The sequence below is a fragment of the Drosophila sulfurigaster genome, chromosome X (genome assembly GCF_023558435.1).
Source record: "Drosophila sulfurigaster albostrigata strain 15112-1811.04 chromosome X, ASM2355843v2, whole genome shotgun sequence".
NCBI lineage: Eukaryota > Metazoa > Arthropoda > Insecta > Diptera > Drosophilidae > Drosophila > Drosophila sulfurigaster.
In genome coordinates, this window is record NC_084885.1 from 30,258,752 (window position 1) to 30,280,389 (window position 21,638).

The following is a 21,638-nucleotide window of genomic DNA, read 5'->3' on the forward strand; positions in this document are numbered from 1 at the left end:
ATCCGAAGTCGAGCCAAGTCTCGAAGCCAAGCCAAGGAGCAGCAGCAGCTATTGATTAAACTGGGCTCAGAACAGGTCTCAAGGTGTCCATGTGTACGTGTGTGTGTGTATGCCTGGTTCAACATCATCTGCTGTGTGGTGGTACACAACCTTTTGCTGGCTGGGTAATTGCCAACTACCGGTTTAAAGACGTGCTCCTAAGTACCTCTGTCTCTCTCTCTCTCTCTCTCTCTCTGCATGGACCACAAAGAGCTGCTTGGGGAGGGGTCAAATAGGGGGTACAGCGGGGGGTGCCTTCTAAGTTCTCGCCACATTTATTGACTTGCCACAGAACTTTCAAATGGAGTTTCGAGTCGCGCAGTTAACACGTATGTACATACAAGTTCGTTGCCTAAGTCTTTTCATCTAGTGAGCGTCCTCAAGTTCGTCGCTCAAGTCTTTTAGTCCAGTTCGTTTTTGTTTTTCTTCAGTTTCAGCTTTTTTCAGTTTCCGCTTAGCATAGTCCAGTTCGTTGTCTAAGTCTTTGTTGCTGCTAAGTAAATCGACAATTCACGTTCGCTTCCTAAGTCTTTCGTCGTCGTCAAGTTCGTTGTCTAAGTCTTTTCATTTAATACAGAATACACTGCATGTGTTCTGCACAAGTTCGTGCTTCAAGTCGTTGTTTTTTTTGCACAAGTTCGTCGCCTAAGTCTTTATGCCTTATGCAGTTTGTTATCCAAGTCTTTTTCAATGAAATGTGTAAGTTCGTTGCCTAAGTCTTTGTCAATGCACTGTGCAAGTTTGTCGCCTAAGTCTTTAATGAAATATGCAAGTTCGTCGCCTAAGTCTTTATGCCATATCCCAGTTTGTTGTCTAAGTCATTCAATGCAAGTTCGTTGCCTAGGTCTTTATTTTTGCAATGAAATGTGCAAGTTCGTTGCCTAAGTCTTTTGTCGATGAAATGCGCAAGTTCGTCGCCTAAGTCTTTCAATTAAGTGAAGTGCGTTTGCAAGTTCGTTGCCTAAGTCTTTCTATACTATATTCAAATGGTTGCCCAAGTTGTTCGTTATAGCTGCAGCAAGTTATGCAATCGCCACTCGTATTCACAGATATACATATATAACAGATATAACATAACATATATATATTCACATATATATATGTATATTCATAATATTCGCATATTCGCACCTGGATAATTAAGCAAATTGAGCGTTGCCGTTGGCCAATCGTTTAGCTCCCCACGCACCAAAACTGTTGCTGCTTTTTATGTTGTGTTGTGGTTGCTGCTGCAGTAGTATTAGTTGTTGTTGTTGTTGCTGCTGCTGCTGTGGTGGTTGTTGTTGTTGCTTTTTCACTCTTTTCTTCGCGTTGTTTTTAATGAATTTAAGTTAATTACTAAGCTAAAAACTAAGACTTAAACAAATGCGGGGCAAGTGATGCGAGTGTGTGTGTGTGTGTGTGTGTGCGAATGTGTGTGTGTGTATGTGTGAGACCGAGATTAACTAAATCACAGGCGTGCGGGGGCGCGGCGCGGCGAGCGTAGGAAACCCACAAAACGAAAGAAAGAAGGCAAAAAAAAACACAGAAAAGAAAAACGCAAATTCAACAATAACAACACAAATGGACACAAGAAAAAAAAAGAATTGAAATCAAATCAAACACACACAAAACACAGCCACGAGGGTAGAGCGAGAGAACGAGTGCGAGTGCGAGTGCAAGTGCGAGAGAGAGAGCGAGAGCGATAGAGTTGACGATGGATTAAAACCGTTAAAACAAAGATCAACTAAATTCAGATCAAGTTAATGTCAATAATCGAGCGATTGATCGAATCGAATCGAATCTAAACGAAACGAAACGAAGTTTCAGTTTGGTTTTCTGTTTATTTGTTTCGAGCCTAACTTGTCTCTCGGGTCTCTTTTGATTTAGCTTGGCTAAGAGCGAACCCGTTGCGAGTAACGAGTTTCTTTTGACTGCTCTCGGCGCTCGCTCGGCGGCAACTGATCTAGCGGCAGGCACAGCCACAGCCACAGCATTCGATGCAGCGCTGCTTGTTTCTGCGGCAACAACAACAACAGCAACAACAACAACAACAACATCGACTCCCCGTAACTTTCGAATGAGCTTTAAAGCAGCCACAACTGGTTGCTTGTTGTTTTGTTGCTGTTACTTGTTGCTTGTTGCTTGTTGCTGTTACTTGACTTGGCTTAGCTTAGCTTAGCTTGGCTTTGTTGCTGGCCCTGTCGACTGCCCAGTGGCGTTGATACCACGCACTACCCTAACACCACAAGGCTATGCGGCTTTCATCAGCCACCCACTTGCAAAGCAAGCCAAAGAATAGTTTATCATAATTCATTGAATAGTAATTCAATCAAAAGTCATATAAGGAAAATTTTCCATTGAATCCATTCTGAGGAATCAATCATTATTATTGAAAGAATTTGTGCATTTTATTCTACTCCCAATATTATTAATTTTCTTTTTAAACTTAAGTAGAAAGATCTTTATTCAATTATTTGTTATTGAATGAAATAGTCATATAAGGAAAATAATCCATTGTTAAATGCTTCGCTAAATTCAGAGGAATCAATCGATATCATCAAAAGAATTTATGCATTTTGTTTTCCTCACAACATTGTTCATTTTCTTTTTATACTCAAGTAGAAAAGAGCTTTATCATAATACAATAATTAGTAATTGAACGAAAAAGTCACATAAAGAAAATTATCCATTGTTATCATCGAAAGAATTTGTGCATTTTATTATCCTCTCAATAGTATTCATTTTCGTTTTATTTTGAAGCAAAAGATCTTTATCAGAATACAGTAAATAAGTAATTGAAAGAATAAGTCATAAAGGGATTATATTGGATTATGCTGCACAATATTTTAGAGAATCAATCGCTATCATTGAAAGTGTTTATGTTTTTCCTCTCTCTAAATTATTCATTTTCTTTTTATACTTAAGTAGAAAAGACTTTGGGCTCTCCTTCGCTCTCTCTCAATCTCTCTCTCTCTCTATTAAGATCAGTTTAGTTTTAATTTTCTACTCAATGTCATTAGTTTTAAATAAAATATATAATAAAGAACATTCTACACTTTAAAGTTGCGAACTTTATTTAAGTGTTCTGCACCACAAATTCGAATATTTAAATTGTACTACAAACACATTAATCTCAGTGTTATAGTTGTTTAACAGACAATAAACAATAGTTAACAAATGTGTTAAAGACAAACAACTTGTTCTCCTACTAAAACATTCATTTCAAACTGAAGTTTTAAATGTCAGCTATATAAATTATGCGATGTCATTTGAAAAGCGAAATTTTGCTGATAAGAAAAACTTTTTGATGAACGCTTTAGTATTTATAAATATTTAGTATTTAGTGTTTTATTCAGAATTATATTTAGTATTTTATTTAGTATTATTTAGTATTTATTTAGTATTTTGTTTAGTATTATTTAGCATGTATTTAGTATATTATTTAGCATGTATTTAGTATATTATTTAGTATTTATTTAGTATTTTGTTTAGTATTATTTAGCATGTATTTAGTATATTATTTAGCATGTATTTGGTATATTATTTAGTATTTATTTAGTATTTTATTTAAAATTTATTAAGTATTTTGTTTAGTATATATTTAGTATTTGGTATTTTATTCAGAATTATATTCAGTATTTATTTAGTATTTTTAGTATTTATTTAGTATTTTATTTCAATTTCAATATCATAATAAACTTATTCTTCATAATGAACCTAACACAAAACTATCTAAAACTTCCAACTATGTATCTCAGCTCTGTTGTTGTTGATCTTGCGCAAAACAAAAGTGTGTGTTTGTATGTGTGTGTGTTTAGGGTGTTTGCTGTTCGTTGAAGCGCACTAAGCGATTCTTGCTCTGCTTTCTGTTGCTCTTTTTTCACGCCAAATTGATTTGCAGTTATTTGCCTGGCAATTTTCTGCTGCTGTTGCTTTTTACTTGCAGCTATTCTCAAATTACCACATCAGCAGAAGAAGAGCGAGAGAGAGAAGGGGAGAGAGAGAATGGCAACTTGTTTTCTGTTGTTTCGTTCACTTACCTCATCGGTAAAGTCGCCCAGGTGCCTCACATCCTGCGTCTCGTGATAGTCCTTGATCTCCTCATGCGATATGACGCGCTTGTCGTCGACCTGGCGCACCAGCCCATCGACTGGACGCGGCACCATGCGCTTCACCAGCTTCCCACCTTGCCCCGCCCCGCCTTCACCGCCCACGCCAAACGATTCCTGCAGCTGAGCCAGCTGCGATTCGTTGACGGCGCTCGCTTCCAGCGCAGCTGCATCAATCAGCTGTGCGTTCCCATCCAACTCATCTGGCAGTCCCAAGTCCCGCTTCTGAGAGAGAGAGAGAGAGAGAGAGAGAGAGAGAGAGAGAGAGAGAGAGAGTGAAAGAATGAAGAGTTAAGTTTGCTAATCAATTTATATTTCTTAAAATCGAAGTAATATTCATTGCTACATTTTAGATCTGCATAATATATAATAAAGTGTAAATATTTCAATTTGTGTAAATTCTAATTTAGAAATTCAATATTATCTCTATAATCACAACTTTATGAAAAATCGATATTAGCCTATCTAAATTCCCTAAAGAAATAATCAACTTAAACCAAGACATACATACTATCTATAGTTAAACATTTTAAAGCATATATTTATTTATTATTATATTATAAATTCTAAACTATATCAATTATATAAACTTAATTTCCGGTAAGAAAGAGCTAAAAGAGATAAGTTTGCTAATCAATTTCTATTTCTTGTAAATCGAGGTAATATTTATTAAAGAAATAAATGGCAAATTGTGCAAATTCTAAATTCGAAATTATCTTCATAGTCTCAACTGTATGATACGATATTAACTTATCTAAATTCCATCATCAAATAATCAACTTAAATCTATAGTTATGCATTTTAAAGCATAAATTGTAAATTCTAAGCTTTATCAATTAAGTAATACATTTACTTTCCGGTAAAAAACAAAACAAACTAATCCTAAAATAAATAAAATGATTGGAAAACTTGTACATAAAAATATAATTATTAGTTTTAATAGTTTAATAAAAACATTGGCCTTGTAAATCAAAAATAAGATTAATTCTTTGAAAAGAATTTCTTTTCCATTAATCTCCAAAATTAATATTTTAAAGTAAACTAGCTTTTGATATGCTTCAATTAACAACATAACTTGCAAACTATAAATTATCTTCGTGTTTTCAATTAACATTAATGGTCAAGATAATCCAAATAAATCGAAATAATGTATACGTAATTTTACCTATAAAAACATGTAAATAAACTACAGTCGAGTGTGCCTGACTGTGAGATAACCGCTACTCATGATGAATAAATTAAAAACAGTCTGGTATTATTCTTAAAATAAATAATATACCGCTTAAATACTAAAATATACAGAAGGCCATATTTGGTATAGCGACTACATTCAAAATATAGAAAAGAGATCAAAATAAAGTATAAGTTCATACGGGCAGACAGACGCTTTATCTTGCTTGATTAATACTGATCAAGAATATATATACTATATAGGGTCGGAGATGCATCAATCTGCCTGTTACATACATTTCCAGCAGCTACAAAGTTGTAATACCCTTTAACACTATAAAAATCAAACATGATCTTGTAAACATATTTTTAAGAACTATCCTAAACATAACATAAAATTATGTATTTAAGTAAATGAAAAGAAAGTTACAATATGATAAAATACCATCCATCTTAATTATAGCTATCATCGTATATTTACCTCCGTTGTCTCTGTTTCCTGCTTGTCTGTGTCCTCGGTCGTGTTGGTGGACACTATCGGACCGGAGTCCTCGATCACTTTGCCATCCTGCAGCTTCACCTGTCGCTTCACCCGTGTCTCGATTTGTCTCGTTGTCGTTAGCTCGGTTTTTCGCTTCGTTATCCATTCCTCTACAAAAAGAAAATCATAGTGAATTAAAAAAACTATTGCATATTTTCAGGCATATTCAAAAAACCAACTTAAAACTTTTGTAGCTAAGCTTGCTTGAAATTAAAAGCTTTCATTCGGTGAGCTTTTGAACAAAGACCTTGCCACAAAGCCATAAAATTCGCCACTCAAGCTTACGCATTTTGGGAGCAACATTTGAGGGTCAACAGCGACAGTTAAGAGCTGCTTCCTACGCACAGCCTGAAGATCGTGATTAGCTGCAGCGATTGTCAAGCAATACTTCAATGTTGATCGACAACGATCTTCAAACTGAAGTTCAAACTTAACACGATATTAGCAACAATTCCCCTGAACTTTTCTCCGACTTTAATTTCATTTAATTAACTTTTTAAGTTAACTAGCTAAGTTGAGATCAAAATTCAAAAGTCTAAAACCAAAATAGCAACTAGTTAAATGTAGATTATTTTTATTGTTAATCAGAACTCTGCATTAGAATAATATAAAAGCAAATTTTACAAACAAAAAAAAAGTACAACAAAAACAAATAGTAGAACAATTTGTCTTCACAAATTCATAGATAAAATATAAAAAAAAGAAGAAAGCTAATTTTAAAATAAAAACAACATAATGAACACCTAATAAATTCATAAATAAAAAAAAAAATTGGAGGACAATATGTTCCTTAAATTAAAGAAACCCAAATGTAAGAAATTAATATTCGATCAATAACTTCTTAAAAAACAAAAGAGTAGAAAAGAAATTCAAGAAAAGCAATGCTAGTAATATTATTAACGATTAATAAATTCATAAATAAATTAAAAAAGAAGTATGCAACAATTTGTGCTCGAAATAAAATACAAACAATCCTATCATTAATAAAGACTAAATAATTAATTTATTTAATTACAAAAAATTATGATTGTATTCCTTCTATATTATTGGTCAAATACAACAAATTCATATGCCGAAAATATACTAAAATATACCTAATTCATATACCGAAAAAATACTAAAAATGCACTAAAAATATTTATTCTGTAAAAACATACTAAATTCATGTGCCAAAAAATACTTAAATATGCCAAAAGTGTTATTCAGTATATAGATATACTATTACATCATCGCTAAAATATACCAAATTCATATACCGAAAAACTACTAAAGTATACCAAAAACTTTATTTGTTATATCGACATACTATTGTATTAGATATAGTTATAAAAAAAAAGCTTTTGTTATATTTCAGTATTTCGTATTTTAGTATATTCTTTCCCTTCCTTATCTTTACGTATAATTACAATATAATGTTAATACTCACAACTTGTATTGAAAGTATATATATGAATGCAATAAAACCGAATACTAAAAGTCTGCAAACAGCGATTCCTTAACTAACAGCTTATTGGGGTAATTAGCATAACGTAACTGGCGGCAGTTGCAACAAAAAGTGGCAGCTGTGGCTGTGGCTGTGGCTGTTGCAGTTGCAGTTGCAACCGCGATCGCTTTGTGGCTCTCCCACTGGATGATCGGAAATGGTCGACATCCTCCACAGCGCATAAAAAAAGAGGCATAAAAAGCGCTAATTAATTGGAACTAGTTCATGTGTGGAGTCGTGGCAACATGTTGCCAGTTGCCACACCAGCAACTAGCATCCAGCAGCCAGTTGGCAGTTCTGATTGCAACACCTCAGCTAAACTGAGCTCAGCTCAGCCAAAAAGTTGTGCATCGCATTTGCATTTTGCATTTCCACTTGTCCCGCTTCTAACAAACAAAACGCTTGAAGAAGCGAATAGGAGAAGACGAAGGGAAGACGGAGACGAAGACGAAGACGAAGACGGAGGGCAGAGCAATAACGAAGCGCTTCAGCGATTCGCTGAGTGGCTGCCGCATTTGGTTGCCGAGAGCTGCCTGGTCGCCCAATTACGTAATCCAAGTCCAAGTTGGTCTCTGTCTGCCACCGACTAACTGTACTATGAGTGTGTGCACGACTTGCTGTCCGTCTGTCTGTCCGTCTGTCTATCTAACTATCTATGTGTGTGTGTGCTGGTAACCTGTGACGCTAAACAAACCACACAGAACAAAGCTCTATGCGCACGGACATCCGACAGCGTCTATGGACGATGCGGTGTCCAAGTTTTGCTCAATGAAAAACAACTGAGAAAGTTACGAGCGAGTCTGCTCGACTGTGAGATACCCGCTAAATAAAGGAATACATATATACCAACAGCTGCATTTAGCATATCAATATACTAAAACATATACCAAATTTATATATCAAAATATTTATATTTAGTATATCAATATACCGCTACTATCAAAATCTGACTCAGATGACAATATATACCAAATTTATATATCTAAATAATACTAAAATATACCAAAAGTATATTAAATACTACCAAATACAAGTACACTTTTTTTATTTTTAATTATAACTCAAACATATTAATTAAAATATGCCTCAGATTACAAAATATACCGAATTAATATACCGAATGAATACTAAAATATACCAAAACTTTTATTTAGTATATCAATTTATATAAATAATCAAAATATACCACAGAGTACCAAATATAGCAAATTATTATACCGCAAAAAGAATATAATATACCAAAAGCTTCATTTAGTACATCGATATACTACTACTATCAAAATCTGTTTCAGATTACAAAACATACCAAATGCATATACCGAAATATTATTAAAATATACCAAATTACAAACTATAATCAAAATATGCCTCAGATTACAAAATATACCAAATTAATATACCAAAAAATGTTAAAACCTACCATAATCTTTATTTAGTATATCGATATACTACTACAATTAAAATATGCCTAAGAGTGCAAAATACACCAATTTAATATACTCAAAAAAATACTGAAATATGTTAAAACTTATATTTGGTATATCAACATACTATATTACTACACATTGTCAACCAAAGCATTTAAGACCCGACCCGTTATACGCCATATTAAATCAGTTCTTTTATAGCTTCCAAGATTTGTGTCTGTTCGATTTGGAGGCCGGAAAAACAAACAAATAGTTGCTCGATCTCTTACAGTCACTGAGATCAAACACCTTGTCTGTCATATGGACAGAAAACGTGGGTCCAGTTTAGTCCAGTTCGTATAATTCATTCTTTTGACACTGATCACGAATATATATAACATACTTTATAGGGTCGGAGATTTCTTATTGGCACAAAATTGTTATACCCTTCTACCCTATGGATAACGGGTATAAAAACTGCTCGTATATGCTTTTTATACTATCTTTAAATGCTCTGCTAAAGAGCTTATTAACTACTCGATGTTATACGCTACACAAACTCTTTACTGTATTTGTTTATTTTTCAAGCATTTATTTTATTTTCCTTTCGCATGGTAAATTGATTTTATTTTATTGAATTTTGTATAAACAACAAATACCTCAGATTTCCAAATATACGAAATAAATATACCAAAACAATACTAAAATATACCACAACTTTTTTTAGTATATCTATATGCTAATATAATTAAATTATGCCTCAGATTACAAAACATACCGAATTAATATACCGAAACAATGCCAAAATATACCAAAACTTTAATTTATTATATCGATATACTACTATAATCAAGATATACTTCAGACAAAAAATACCACATTAATATACTAAAAAATACTGAGACACATCAAAAGCAATATTTAGTATATACTACTACAATCAAAATAAGCCTCATATCGAAAAAATACCAAATCGGTATACCGTATGAATACTAAAATATACTAAAAATGGATCAACTACGAATAAAATTCATTAATACAATTAAAATATACCTCTGAGTACAAAAAGTACCAAATCAATATACTGAATGAGTACTAAAATATACTAAAAAAATACCGATACAATGAAAATATGTCTCAGAGTACAAACATACGCAATTTACATGCCGAAATAGTACTGAAATATACCAAAGCCTTCATTTGGTATATCGATTTATTACTGCAAGTTTCAAATTTTACGTTTACCAATAAAAAAGGTTCGTTTGCTATTCAAAATTAAGCTTTACTCTAGAGCTAAAAAATAATTCAAAAATGTTCTCTTTACAAAAAAATGTTTTAAGGGCATTCAAAATTCGCTGTGCAATTGAATGTTTTTTATTGTTTTGTTTTTTATGGCTAGTTGATGCTGTGCGGTTGTTAGTGTTTGAGTTAGTGTTGTTGTCCGTTGTCTGATGCCTGATGCCTGTTGGCTGCATGAAAATCGCTGGACCATTAAAGGTCGCTTATATAGTTTATCTGCAGTCGCAGAGAGAGAGAGAAACCGAGAAACGAGATCTTGGACGCTGCATTTTCAGTTTGCAGTTGCAGTTTGCCACTTTGAATTCAACTTCGACTTGCGAGTTGAGAGGAGTATTTGGTATTTTGGTATTTCAGTATTTGGATATTTTTTGGTGTTTGGTAATCGACAATTGGCCTGGTCAGTGCTTTAAAAATCGAGCCAATGTCTTGCTGCCCTGTTTATCGGTTTATCATTCGTGTGTGTGTGTATGTGTGTTCATTGTATATCCGCATTGCATCAGCCAGACAGTCAGCCAAGCACTTCATAAATAGCAACAACAACAACCACAATTAAACAAACAAACAGCACGAGACGCGCTGAGGAAGGGCTGCGGTGGAGGCGGAGAGGAGGTGGAAGGGGGGCGGTTCTCTGGTTCAGTTTACTTTGCATTCTCGATTTCCTCGATTCGTTTTTGCATTGTTTTACCAGCTCTCCATCGCTCTCTTTCCCTCTCCCTCCCTCTCACACACTCTTTCTCTCTCTCTCACACACACTTGTCTCTCTCTCTCTCTCTCTCTGTCTCTTTCTCGCTCGCTTACTTCATCGACTACAATCGATTGCGCAGCTTTTGTCGATGACATGTAATCGCTCCACTGCCACGCCCCATTGTTGTTGTTGCTGCTGTATTTCATTACGTTTATTACGTTCATTACATTCACACACACACACACACACACACATACGTAAGTTGCACTTGTTTGCCGCTCATTGAGCTAATTGTGGTGTCAATTATTGCCTTGCTAAGTGGCTTCAACTACAACTACAACTGTCAACTGACTCCCCTCCATTACCACCACCCCCCCCCCCATCCCCTCTCCTTCTCCCTCACTCCCTCGCTCTCTATGCTAATCAAGTGTCTGACCTCTTTTTTTTATCTTCATATTTATTTTCCTAGTTTTTCTTTATCTGGTTTTCCGTTTCAGTTAGCGCATTTCCACTGCTATTCTATTGTTTGCATGCCAAATTCCTCTTAAATTCCTTTCAGTTTTTATTTGCACTTCATATTTGCATTTCAACATTTATTTCATCATTTATAAATACTTTATAGTATTATTTATTATTGATGACTGTTCGAAAGAATTCTTACAAAACATTTGGAATTTGGTGTTGCGAAGATAAAAGCTAGAAGGTTGCATATTTTGTTAAACTTTTCAACCTACATCAGAGTTTAAATTTAATTTCTCAACTCTTTTTTTTAGTTTTATGCAATTTCCATAACAGTAAATGTTTGCAAATGATTTAACAAACAAAAGGTAAGAGCTAGAAGGTTGCATATTATATAATACAATACATATATTAAATAATATTGGTCAGAGTTCACATGTTTCTAGGAATTTTCAATATAGTGAAAATTCTTCTACAACGTAATTTCTTCTGCGTTTAACTAACAAAAGGTAAGAGCTAGAAGGCTGTATATTTTTTAAACAACTTTTCAGTTTTAGTAATGTCAGATTTCAAATATATTTTCTCAAATCTTTTTATGAATTTCGAGTAACTTCATTAACAATATAATTGCTACGGATTGAACTAACACACAAAAGGTAAGACTAAGGAGGCTGCTTACATATAATTGATATTATATAATAGTAGTAAGAGTTTAAATATACTTTCTCAAATATTTTATAGGAATTTTCAATAATTCTTTTACAACACAATTGCTTCTCAATGAACTAACAAAAGGTAAGAGCTAGAAGGCTGGATATTTGCATATGATTTCAAACATAATGTTGATAATTTTTTATTCTATAATTTTATTCAGAGCTCAAATTTATTTTCTATAATCTTTAATAATTCGAAATTTGCAATATCCCGGGAGTTCTTTTACAATATAATTGGTTCCAATTGGACTAATATAAGGTAAGAGCTAGAAGGCTGCCTATAAAGAGTGCATAGAATGCTTTGTAGAGTGGAGAGTAGAGAATTTAACAGGGGTGTAGAGAATCTTTTCATTATATGAAGGCTTTGGCAATGTTCGTTTTTTTAGTTTTTATTTACTTATTAATACTTATTTATTATTTTAATATTTATTCTTTAGTCTTTATTCGTTATTCTTTTTCATTTATTCTATATTCCTTATTCATTTTTCATTGATTAGACACACATTTGAACTCTATTTTCTTTATAGTTTGTATTTGTATTTCCCTATTGTTATTACATTTATTGTTTCTTACTTAGAAACACATTTTTTCATTTTCTTTTCAGTTCGTATTTGCATTTTTCAACATGCTTTTAATTTGTTTTAATTTTATTGTTTGCTGATGGTTTACTTCCTTTCCCCTTTGATACTTTTGCAGTGTAGAGTGGAGAGTGGCGAGTGGAGAGTTGTGTTGTGAGTGGCATAACAAGTGCTGTCTGCAATTATTAAATATCTGCATATATGCAAAAAATGAAAACAACAAAAACAAAACAAGAAACGCAAAAGCAGCAGCAGCAAATGAAAATTTGTGCACTATTTTTTTGTCGAGTTGAGTTTTAGTCTTTATCTTGTTGTGTAGTTGTTGATTTTTAATGATTTACTAACGTGGGAAATTCGCTGGCAACATTTTCTTTTGCATTAGCATTTTGCGCCATTGTTTTTGTTGCTATTTTTGTTGTTGTTGGCACTTTGGCTTGAAGCTGCTTGTTATTTCTAATTTTTACACTATTTTTTCACAATGTTACAAGTTATCCATCGTCGTCGTCGACGTCGTTGTTGTTTTCCGCCAAAGGCGCCTTTGTGCTATGTTAATCACATAATTAAATCAAACTTTCTATGATTTCCGCAGCTCAGCGATGCCAAAGGGGAGAAGGGGAAGGGGAGGGAAGAGGTCAGACAAGGGATCAGTTGGCATATCAAAACAAAAAACACAACAGCGAAAGGAATCAGTTCACATCTCTCTCTCTCTCTCTCTATCTTTCTCCCTCTTCGGTGTCGTATACGTAATATGGCACCATGTATAGCGAACGTATCCATGAATCATTCACAACCAGCCCTGAATACCAATTACCAAGCATCCATCATCCATCAACCATCTATCCATAACATTATTAACAATAAATGACGAACTGTCACGCCATATCTATCGATTTATTCACTCGTTTATATACTCATTCCAATGACTCAAACTGAATGAATCGATTGTGAATCGTTCCGATGGGAGTGCCATTAATAATCAGTGCTGTCAACTTTTGACCAGCAAAAAAAGCTGTTTTTGACGGAATGAATGGAGAAAAAAGCTCAAAAAAATTATTTAAAAATCCAAAAAAAAGCTAAAAACAAATGTATCAAAAAAAAGAGAAAAAATGTCTTCAAAAATAACAATTTATTAAGTTCATTTTTGTTTAAAAGATAAAGATTTGCATTATTTAATCGTTATCTCCTTAGTCTGTCTCATTTGCGTATGACATACTAGTGCCTATCATCTGTAGATATTTTATAGGCACTTCATAGTCGACGCAGCATTTTCCCATCCGTCACAATCCGATTCTCTATATTACAATAAAAATGAATAGAGTATATCTTTTGCTTGAAATTAATACTTTAACTTATGCTTAGAATGCATTCCTTAAATTGGTTAACCTGGCAAATAGCCAGAAATCGCGTATGACCAGGGCAAACACAATATTTGGATGGCCACAGTTGCCAACTCAAAAAATCTCCGGTTTTTACCAGAATCTTTAAAGATAAAAATTTGTTTGTGTTGCTGATGTTGGCCCGCTTGAGCAAATTGAAATGGAAACACTAAGCGAGTGATGAAATTAGCGTATTTCGAGAAAACAATCGATACGCCAACACATTTTCTGGATTGTTTATAAGTGCCTATCGTAAATCTGCCACTTTTCCATATTTTGTACTTTTGTGTTAACAACACAAAAAAAGTTGGGAAAAAGCCAACAGAATTTCTAAAAAAGCTAGAATTCCCGCTTTTCACAATTCCCGCAATTCACAAATTTTTCCCGCATTTAGCCTTCAAAAAAAGCCAGTTTTGACGGGAAAAAATCCAAATTGGCAGCACTGTTAATAATACGCTTCACCTTTTATAATCGTCCACTGATCTATCGCAACTTAAGCTCAACGCGATCTATGAGTTTTTCAAATGTTCTACTCGAAAAAATTACAAAATTTATTTGATTTTTATTTAAGAAATGCATTTAAGATGCTCAATTCATCAAACAACTTCGACATGTTCTTTGAATATATAAATTTATTCTTTTTTGTTTGAATGGAAAAACTTTATAAGTGTATTCTATTTCATTTGTACGGAAAATCAATGAAAGAAGTTAGCATCTTAAATTAAAAAAAAGTGAACATCAAAATAGTAAAATGACTTCAGATATTTCAATTTATTTGAAGCGTATTTGAACAGAAAAACATTCCAAGCAGCGCACCTAAGATCGTAAATTCTTAATCAAAAATAAATACTAACAAAATACTAAAAAGAAACTTCGGTATGTTCCATGCCTGCTAAATGCAGCGGGCACTTAACTTTATTCTATTTTGTTCCTCAAATATACCAAATTAATATATCTCAAAAATATTGAAAAAAATGTATACCAGCTGCTATGTTTTTGGTATATTAATATAGTACCATTAAAAATATACCATAGCGTGCAAAAAATACCAAATTGTCAGCTAAAACAACTGAGAAATCCTTAAATAGTAATCTCTACAATTTTTATCTGATTGCAGCCAAAAGTTCAGGAATCATAAAAGCTGTAATTAATATTGCATGTTCCAAAAATCGACTCTAGCTTCAAAATTGGGCATGGTTTTTGGAGTGGGCGTGGCAGTTATAATACCGCTCTACCTTTTTGGATAGCGGGTATAATAAATAAGGAAATGTTTGATTCATATCGAGTTGAGTTTTCAAGCTATATAAATATACTGCCTGCCATTCTTTGCTAGTCTTCTACTATTTCAAATGTTCAACATAAATTTGAAATAAAAAAATTAAATATTAACATAATAACAAATAAATATATTGAATTTGCATTTTCATAACCTCTTCCAATAATTATGGAAGTAGTGCCAATTTTTAAGTTGAAAAACCACGTAAAATTATACAAATTGGAAGTTGATTTTCTACGCAAAACTTTAGAAAATAAATAAGTAAATATTTGTCTGTATTTGCAGCTTAATAAAGTGATATGAAGAGATATCTTTTATATGCTTCTACTAGTTCTTAATCGGATCATGTGATTAATGAAATGTTTTGTACGAACTCACCTTCTTTGGTTATAGCTTCTGTATCGCAATCGGTTGGAGTTGCCGTTGCCGCCTCGTTGTTGCCATCGTCATCATCTTTGGGCTCGTATCCGACCTGCGAAGTATCAACGTCGTAGAAATTAACGCGTGTCACGTGACGCACATAATCGACGGCACTGTTAGTAGTGGTGGGGAAGTTGGCAGCGCTGCTGTAGCCAGTGGCAGGGCCGTTGCCAGTGCTGCCAATGCGACGACGATTTCGCTTATGATGATGATGATGATGATGATGTTTGTTATTAGTATTTGTTGTTGTTGGTTGTGAATGTGGCAGGCTCGTTGTAGCTGTAGCTGTAGCTGTAGCTGGCAGAAAATGTTGCTGTTCTTGTGCTCCATAGATGCGGAACACAATCGGTGCAGGGGCATGGGCGTGGCTAAAGGGGGCGTAGGCATAGCTGCGCGGCGGCTTTGGCACAGCATTCGCCGCTGTTGTTGGCTGATAGCTAATATGACTATGACTAGGCCAGTTGTGGAGTGTGAAGTGTGTGCTCGGTGCTGTTCTGTAGAATGTGCTCGCCGGGATCGCAGTGTCACCCGTTGAAGCCGATGATGAGACTCCATTGCTGCTTCCGCTTCCGCTTCCACTTCGATTGCTCTCGTTGCTGTGGCTGCTGCTGTGATGGTTGTGGTTGCAGTTGTTGTTGTGCTCGTCTGCATGGATTTCGGGTGGGACTATGTGACGGTGGTGGTTGCTGCTGCTGCTGCTGCTGCTCGCTTGGCTGCTGCTGCATGTGCATGGCGACAGTAGAAGGATCACCACCATTCGATCATCTGGCGGCGGGCGACGTTGCGTTGACTACATCGGTCAGCCTGGCCCAGCTGCTGTTGTTCTTGTTCTTGGTTTATTTCCTAATTCGTATTCGCTATCGATCCTTCGCCTTCCTTCCCTCTTCTGCCTGCCCCCCTTCTCCTTCTCCTTCTCCTTTGCCTCCTCCACCTCGTCGTCTTCTTCGATGTTTCCTTCTTCTCCTTTTCCAGCTGCTGTTTAGTTTGTTATTGCTCTCGTTGCTTGCTCATTAATGTTGCACTTTCGCTGCGACACATTTCAGCGACTTGCACGCGACACGCGACTTGCCACATGCGCCACATGCAACATGCAACAGCGGCGCCTCCCCCGAACACACGTGATTAGTTCAAATCTCTAGTGACTTTTCAACTCAGTACAATACAAAAACCGAACAAACTTGAAGCGAGTTCTGCATGAGAGCAAAGAGTTATACGATTGGAGTGTGGCGAGAGTGGAGAGTAGAGAGTGGAGTGTAGAGAGTGGGTGGTGGAGAGTGGAGAATAGAGAGTGGGGTGTAGAGAGTGGAGTGTTGAGATTGGAGAGTGGAGTGTAGATAGTGGAGAGTAGAAAGTAGAGTGTAGATAGTGGATAGTGGAGAGTGGAGAATAGAGAGTGGAGAGTAGAGAGTGGATAGTGGAGAGTGAAGTGTGGAGAGTGGAGTGTAGAGAGTGGGTAGTGGAGAGTGGAGAGTAGATAGTGGAGTGTAGAGAGTGGAGTGTTGAGTTTGGAGAGTGGAGTGTAGATAGTGGAGAGTTAATAATGGAGAACAAAGTTGAGAGAATAGGAATGGAGACTGTAGAGAGTGTATGGAATCTTTTACTTTAAAAAGAGCGTAGGGAATTCTTGTAGAGTTGAATTTGTACGGAGTACAGATAACTTTTGTAGAGCAGAGAGTGTAGTGTGTAGAGACTGTAGAGAGTATTCATGTAGAGTGTAGAGTAATTAGTTAAGAAAGAGTGGAGAGTTTATGCAGAGTCAGGAGCAGTGTGTAGAAGGTGGAGACTGCAGATAGTGGAGAGAATTTTTGTAGAATGGAAAGTGAAGAGTTTAGTGAGAGTGAAGAGTTTAAACAGAGTAGGGAGAATTCTTGTAGAGCGGAGAGTGTATGTATGTAGAGGGTGGAGAGTGCAGAAAGTGGGGAAAATTCTTGTAGAGAGGAATGTTTAGTACGTTAAGAATGGAGATAATTCATGTAAAGCGAAAAGTGTGTGTAAAAAGTGGAGAGAATTCGTGTAGAAAGGAGAACGCAATGTGTGGAGAGTGGAAAGTTTTACGGGCAGGGTCTACAGACTGTGTAGAGAATCCTTGTAGAGTGGAGATTGGCTAGTGTGTAGAAAATGAAACATTTGGAGAAAATTGACAGTAAAATAACAAGAAAAGAATTCGAAGGATTGAGTGGAGAATCCTTTGTAGAAGAAGACAAAGGACGGTGTAGAGAAGCGACTGAAAAGCTGAGAGACCAGAAAAAAGGCTGCAGACTGCAGACAGCAAGTGTGAAAAAAAAAACAATTAGAAACAAAGTAGAAAGCCATGGCAGAAAACTAAAGAGATTCAAGAGAAGAAGCAACAAAGCAGAGTGGAGACTTTGGAGAGCAAAAGAAAAGTCGAGGGAGGGAAGATGAGGGAACTGAGGGAACGAGAAGCCGTCAGGCGTAAAACTGTTAGAACAAAACGCGTCTGTCCAGAATCTGTGCTCAGCTAAGCGCATGCCACACTTTTATTAGCGCCCATAAAAACTTAAGCAGACAATGATATAGAAAGAGATGCAAAGGGAAATCGAGCGAAGGGAAAAACGAGCGGAGAATTCGCTGGAAAATCGGTCTCTGGTCACTCAACTGGTTGCATAAACGACACACAAAACTAAAACAAAAAAAACGAAAAAAAAATAAAACTAAAACCAAATAAAGAAAAACCGAAATCCCATCAAAATGTGGTCCGCAAAAGGGCAACGTGCAACGCGCTGAAATGGAAAGCTCAGTCAAAGAAACCGTTAGTCAGTCAGCCAAAAGGCGCCAAAATAGCCCCCAAAAAGTTGAGTAACCTTTTCTCCCAATTGTAAAATTGGCTGTTCACGTGAAGTACGAAGAATCATTCGTTAGCGTCGAGTATGAGAAGTTGTCGATATATCTATATACACATTAAAAGTTATCGATACATATATATATTTTATTTGTTATCGATAATAAGCAAAAGACCAAAAAACCCCCTTTGAATAACCTTTTCCCCCAATTAAAGAATTGGCTTTTGAGTTGAACAAAGAAGAATCATTGATAATGTCAGAGTTATCGATATATCTATATACATATTATAAGTCATCAATATATATAGATACATCTTAGGTGTTATCGATAATAAGCAAAAGTTCGAAATAGTCCCAAAAGTTGAGTAACCTTTTTCCCCTATCGAAAATTAATCATTGACGCGAAGTACAAAGAATCATTCGATATGACAAAGCTATCGACATCTCTATAGAGCTGTATAATAAATATAATCGATATAGAAATACATCGATATTAGGAAAGTTTCTTTCAAGTTCAAACAAATATATTTGAATACGTATGCAATAATAAAATTGTCTACTCATGTAAAAAGGTTTTAAGTCTTATAGTTCTATAAAAGAAATTATGAATATAAACATCGAAACGAAAGATCCAATAAGCAAAAATAGAGTAGTAATTGAAATAACAAAACTTATTTCAACTTCTTCCATTTTTGATTTTCTGTTAACTCACAATCTATCTTAGAATAATAAGTAAAAGGAATAACTGAATAATATTATATATTCTTATATCTCAAAATAAATGCTGTGCTTTGTGCTTGACAACAAATTTAGGAAACTTAATTCTGCAAGTATTCCTTTTCAATAACAAAATTCTTTAGCTTGCGAAGTGAGCCAAACGAATCCATTGCAAAATATGTTACTATTAATACTTGTACTTAAACTTTTGGTCCAAGGCAAAGCGACTGTCACAAATTTTAAATTTCAGCAATGTCACCCTATTAAGAGCCCAGTTCACTGAGGTCAGTCTGCGAGAGTGTCGAAGCAATAACATTGTCATCTCTAGCATCGATCTGTTTTGCCATTTTGATGCAATATGTTTGTCAAGTCACCTTCGCAGAGAGTCAAAAGTTCACCTGGGTTCAAGTCTTTAGTTTTATTGTATAAGTGTGTGTGTGTGTGTTACACATCTGACGAGTCGAGACCATCGAAAGTGCATTTTTCAGCAAATACTTGGCAGGGTAGGGCACAAAAGGTCAGCGAGGTCAACTCACCAGAGCTGATTAAACGAGTCTAATAAAAGCAATGAAGAAAGCTACAGTCGAGTGAACTCGACGTATTATTCAATTACACAAAATTAACTTAAAAAAGTGCAAAAATATACTTAAACTATATTTAGTATATTGATGGAGGTTGAAAATATACCATGAAATTTAAAGTATATATTCGATTTTCAGCCAAACCTTCTGTGGCTAAACAGCATTTAAATATACCAAATTAATATACCGAAAATACCGATGTATACCATATATTTCAAAATATACCAAATTTTGAGCTAGAGTAACTATGATCCGACCGCAGTATTCAAATATACCAAATTAATATACCAAAACTACAAAAAATATATATTGGTGTATTGATGAGCATTGAAAATATACCATAAGCGTCAAAATATACCACATTTTTAACCAGAGTAACATTTAATCTTATGAGTTACTGATGGAAGATACCAAAGAAACGTAAAATATACCAACTCATAATTGTAATACTAAAATATTCAAAACTACTTACAATAATATACCGAATATACCAAAAATATACCAATTATAAAGTGAAATACCAAAAAACTCTAAACTACTAACATAATTACCAAATATACCAAAAATATACTAACTCTAATGGTAATACCAACTGGAAACTAAAAACATTATGTACCAAATAAGCCAACTATAAATTGTAATACCAACAAAAAAACACTGAAGCTCTAGCAACAAGTTCTGAGCTTAACTTTTAAAAAGTTCTTTAAGTTCTTTTAACAATTTGCTGCTTATATTGTTCACCCACATGTAAATAAAAGAAATCTTCATAAATAAACCTATTAATAGAAACTTTCTTCTAGGGTTCTAAAGTTCGTTCTACTCTTCAGAATTCTTGCGGTTGCATTTAAATATTATATGTATGCCAGCAATTTTTTACATTCTTCACACAAGCTACAGACAGAGAGGAAGACAGCAAAAAAAAAACAAGTATGAAAGCTACACCCGAGAGTGCTCGACTGTGAGATACCTGGTACTGATTTTTAGTTCTTTTTAAATATACCAAATTTATATACTATTTTATATACTGTAAAGTATATTTTTAGTATGTGATATGTTCATATACATATAGTTTAGTATGTGGTATATAGTATATTTTTAGTATGATATATAATAATAATATATTCATATACATTTAGTATATTCATAGTATATATACTATATTATATATCATTTGATACTAAATTTATATATCATTTGATATATTATATAGTATATTTTTGTACGGTATATTCATAGTATATAGTATACATTTAGTATATTTATAGTATATACTAAGCACTTAGTACATTTACGGTATATTCATTTTTTAATATGTACCAAATTTATACTAAATTTCTATACTAAAGGAACACCAATGTACATTCAAAGTATACCATTATTAAATGAATATAACTAAAAAGTACTTTACTAGTATATCGATTCATATTCAAAATATACCAAATATATATACCAAACAGAAATCAACATGTCAGAAAGCTATTGCTGAGTGTGCTCGACTGTGAGTTACCCAGTACCCATTATAATAAAGACAAGAAACAGGGTGGTATTCTTTTTAAATATACAAAATTTATATACTATATATTATATTTGTAGTATGTAGCATATTCATACACATATAGCATATTTTTAATATATTCATTTTTTAAATATATACCAAACCACTGAAAGTCATATTTGGTATATAGTATATCGTTGTACATTTAAAATATACCAAATATACCCATCTACCCTATGAGTAGCGGGCATAAAAAATAGAGAAGAATTCTTCTGCTTTTCGTTCTGCTCGCTTCGCGTGTGCAAAAAACGATTCTTGAATCGATAAATACATTTTAACAATCAATTTGTGCGCGTTTTTGTTGCTGTTGTTGTTGTTGTTGTTGCCCATTTTCATTACCGGCAGCCGGTTGTTATTTGTATTTTGTTGTTGTTGCTGTTATTATTGCGGATTTCAATTGTTGTGGCAACAATCGATTTGGACTTCAACGCCGTGAACATCATCAATA

The 21,638-nt window shown here is 34.4% G+C and overlaps 1 protein-coding gene across 2 annotated transcripts in view; it reads right to left on the reverse strand.

The window, feature by feature from the left end:
* LOC133847618 (zinc finger CCCH domain-containing protein 13) overlaps positions 1-21,638 on the reverse strand; it is a 41,635-nt gene that overhangs the window by 11,260 nt on the left and 8,737 nt on the right. Inside the window, exons 3-5 of one of the 2 annotated variants that reach the window (XM_062282783.1) lie at positions 15,495-15,588; positions 5,782-5,951; positions 4,062-4,355 (exon numbers count right to left, since the gene is read on the reverse strand). In XM_062282783.1, the coding sequence (XP_062138767.1) occupies positions 4,062-4,355; positions 5,782-5,951; positions 15,495-15,588 (558 nt within the window). Of the gene's footprint in view, positions 1-4,061; positions 4,356-5,781; positions 5,952-15,494; positions 16,749-21,638 lie in introns of those variants that run through there. The other variant, XM_062282782.1, reaches the window with a different exon arrangement.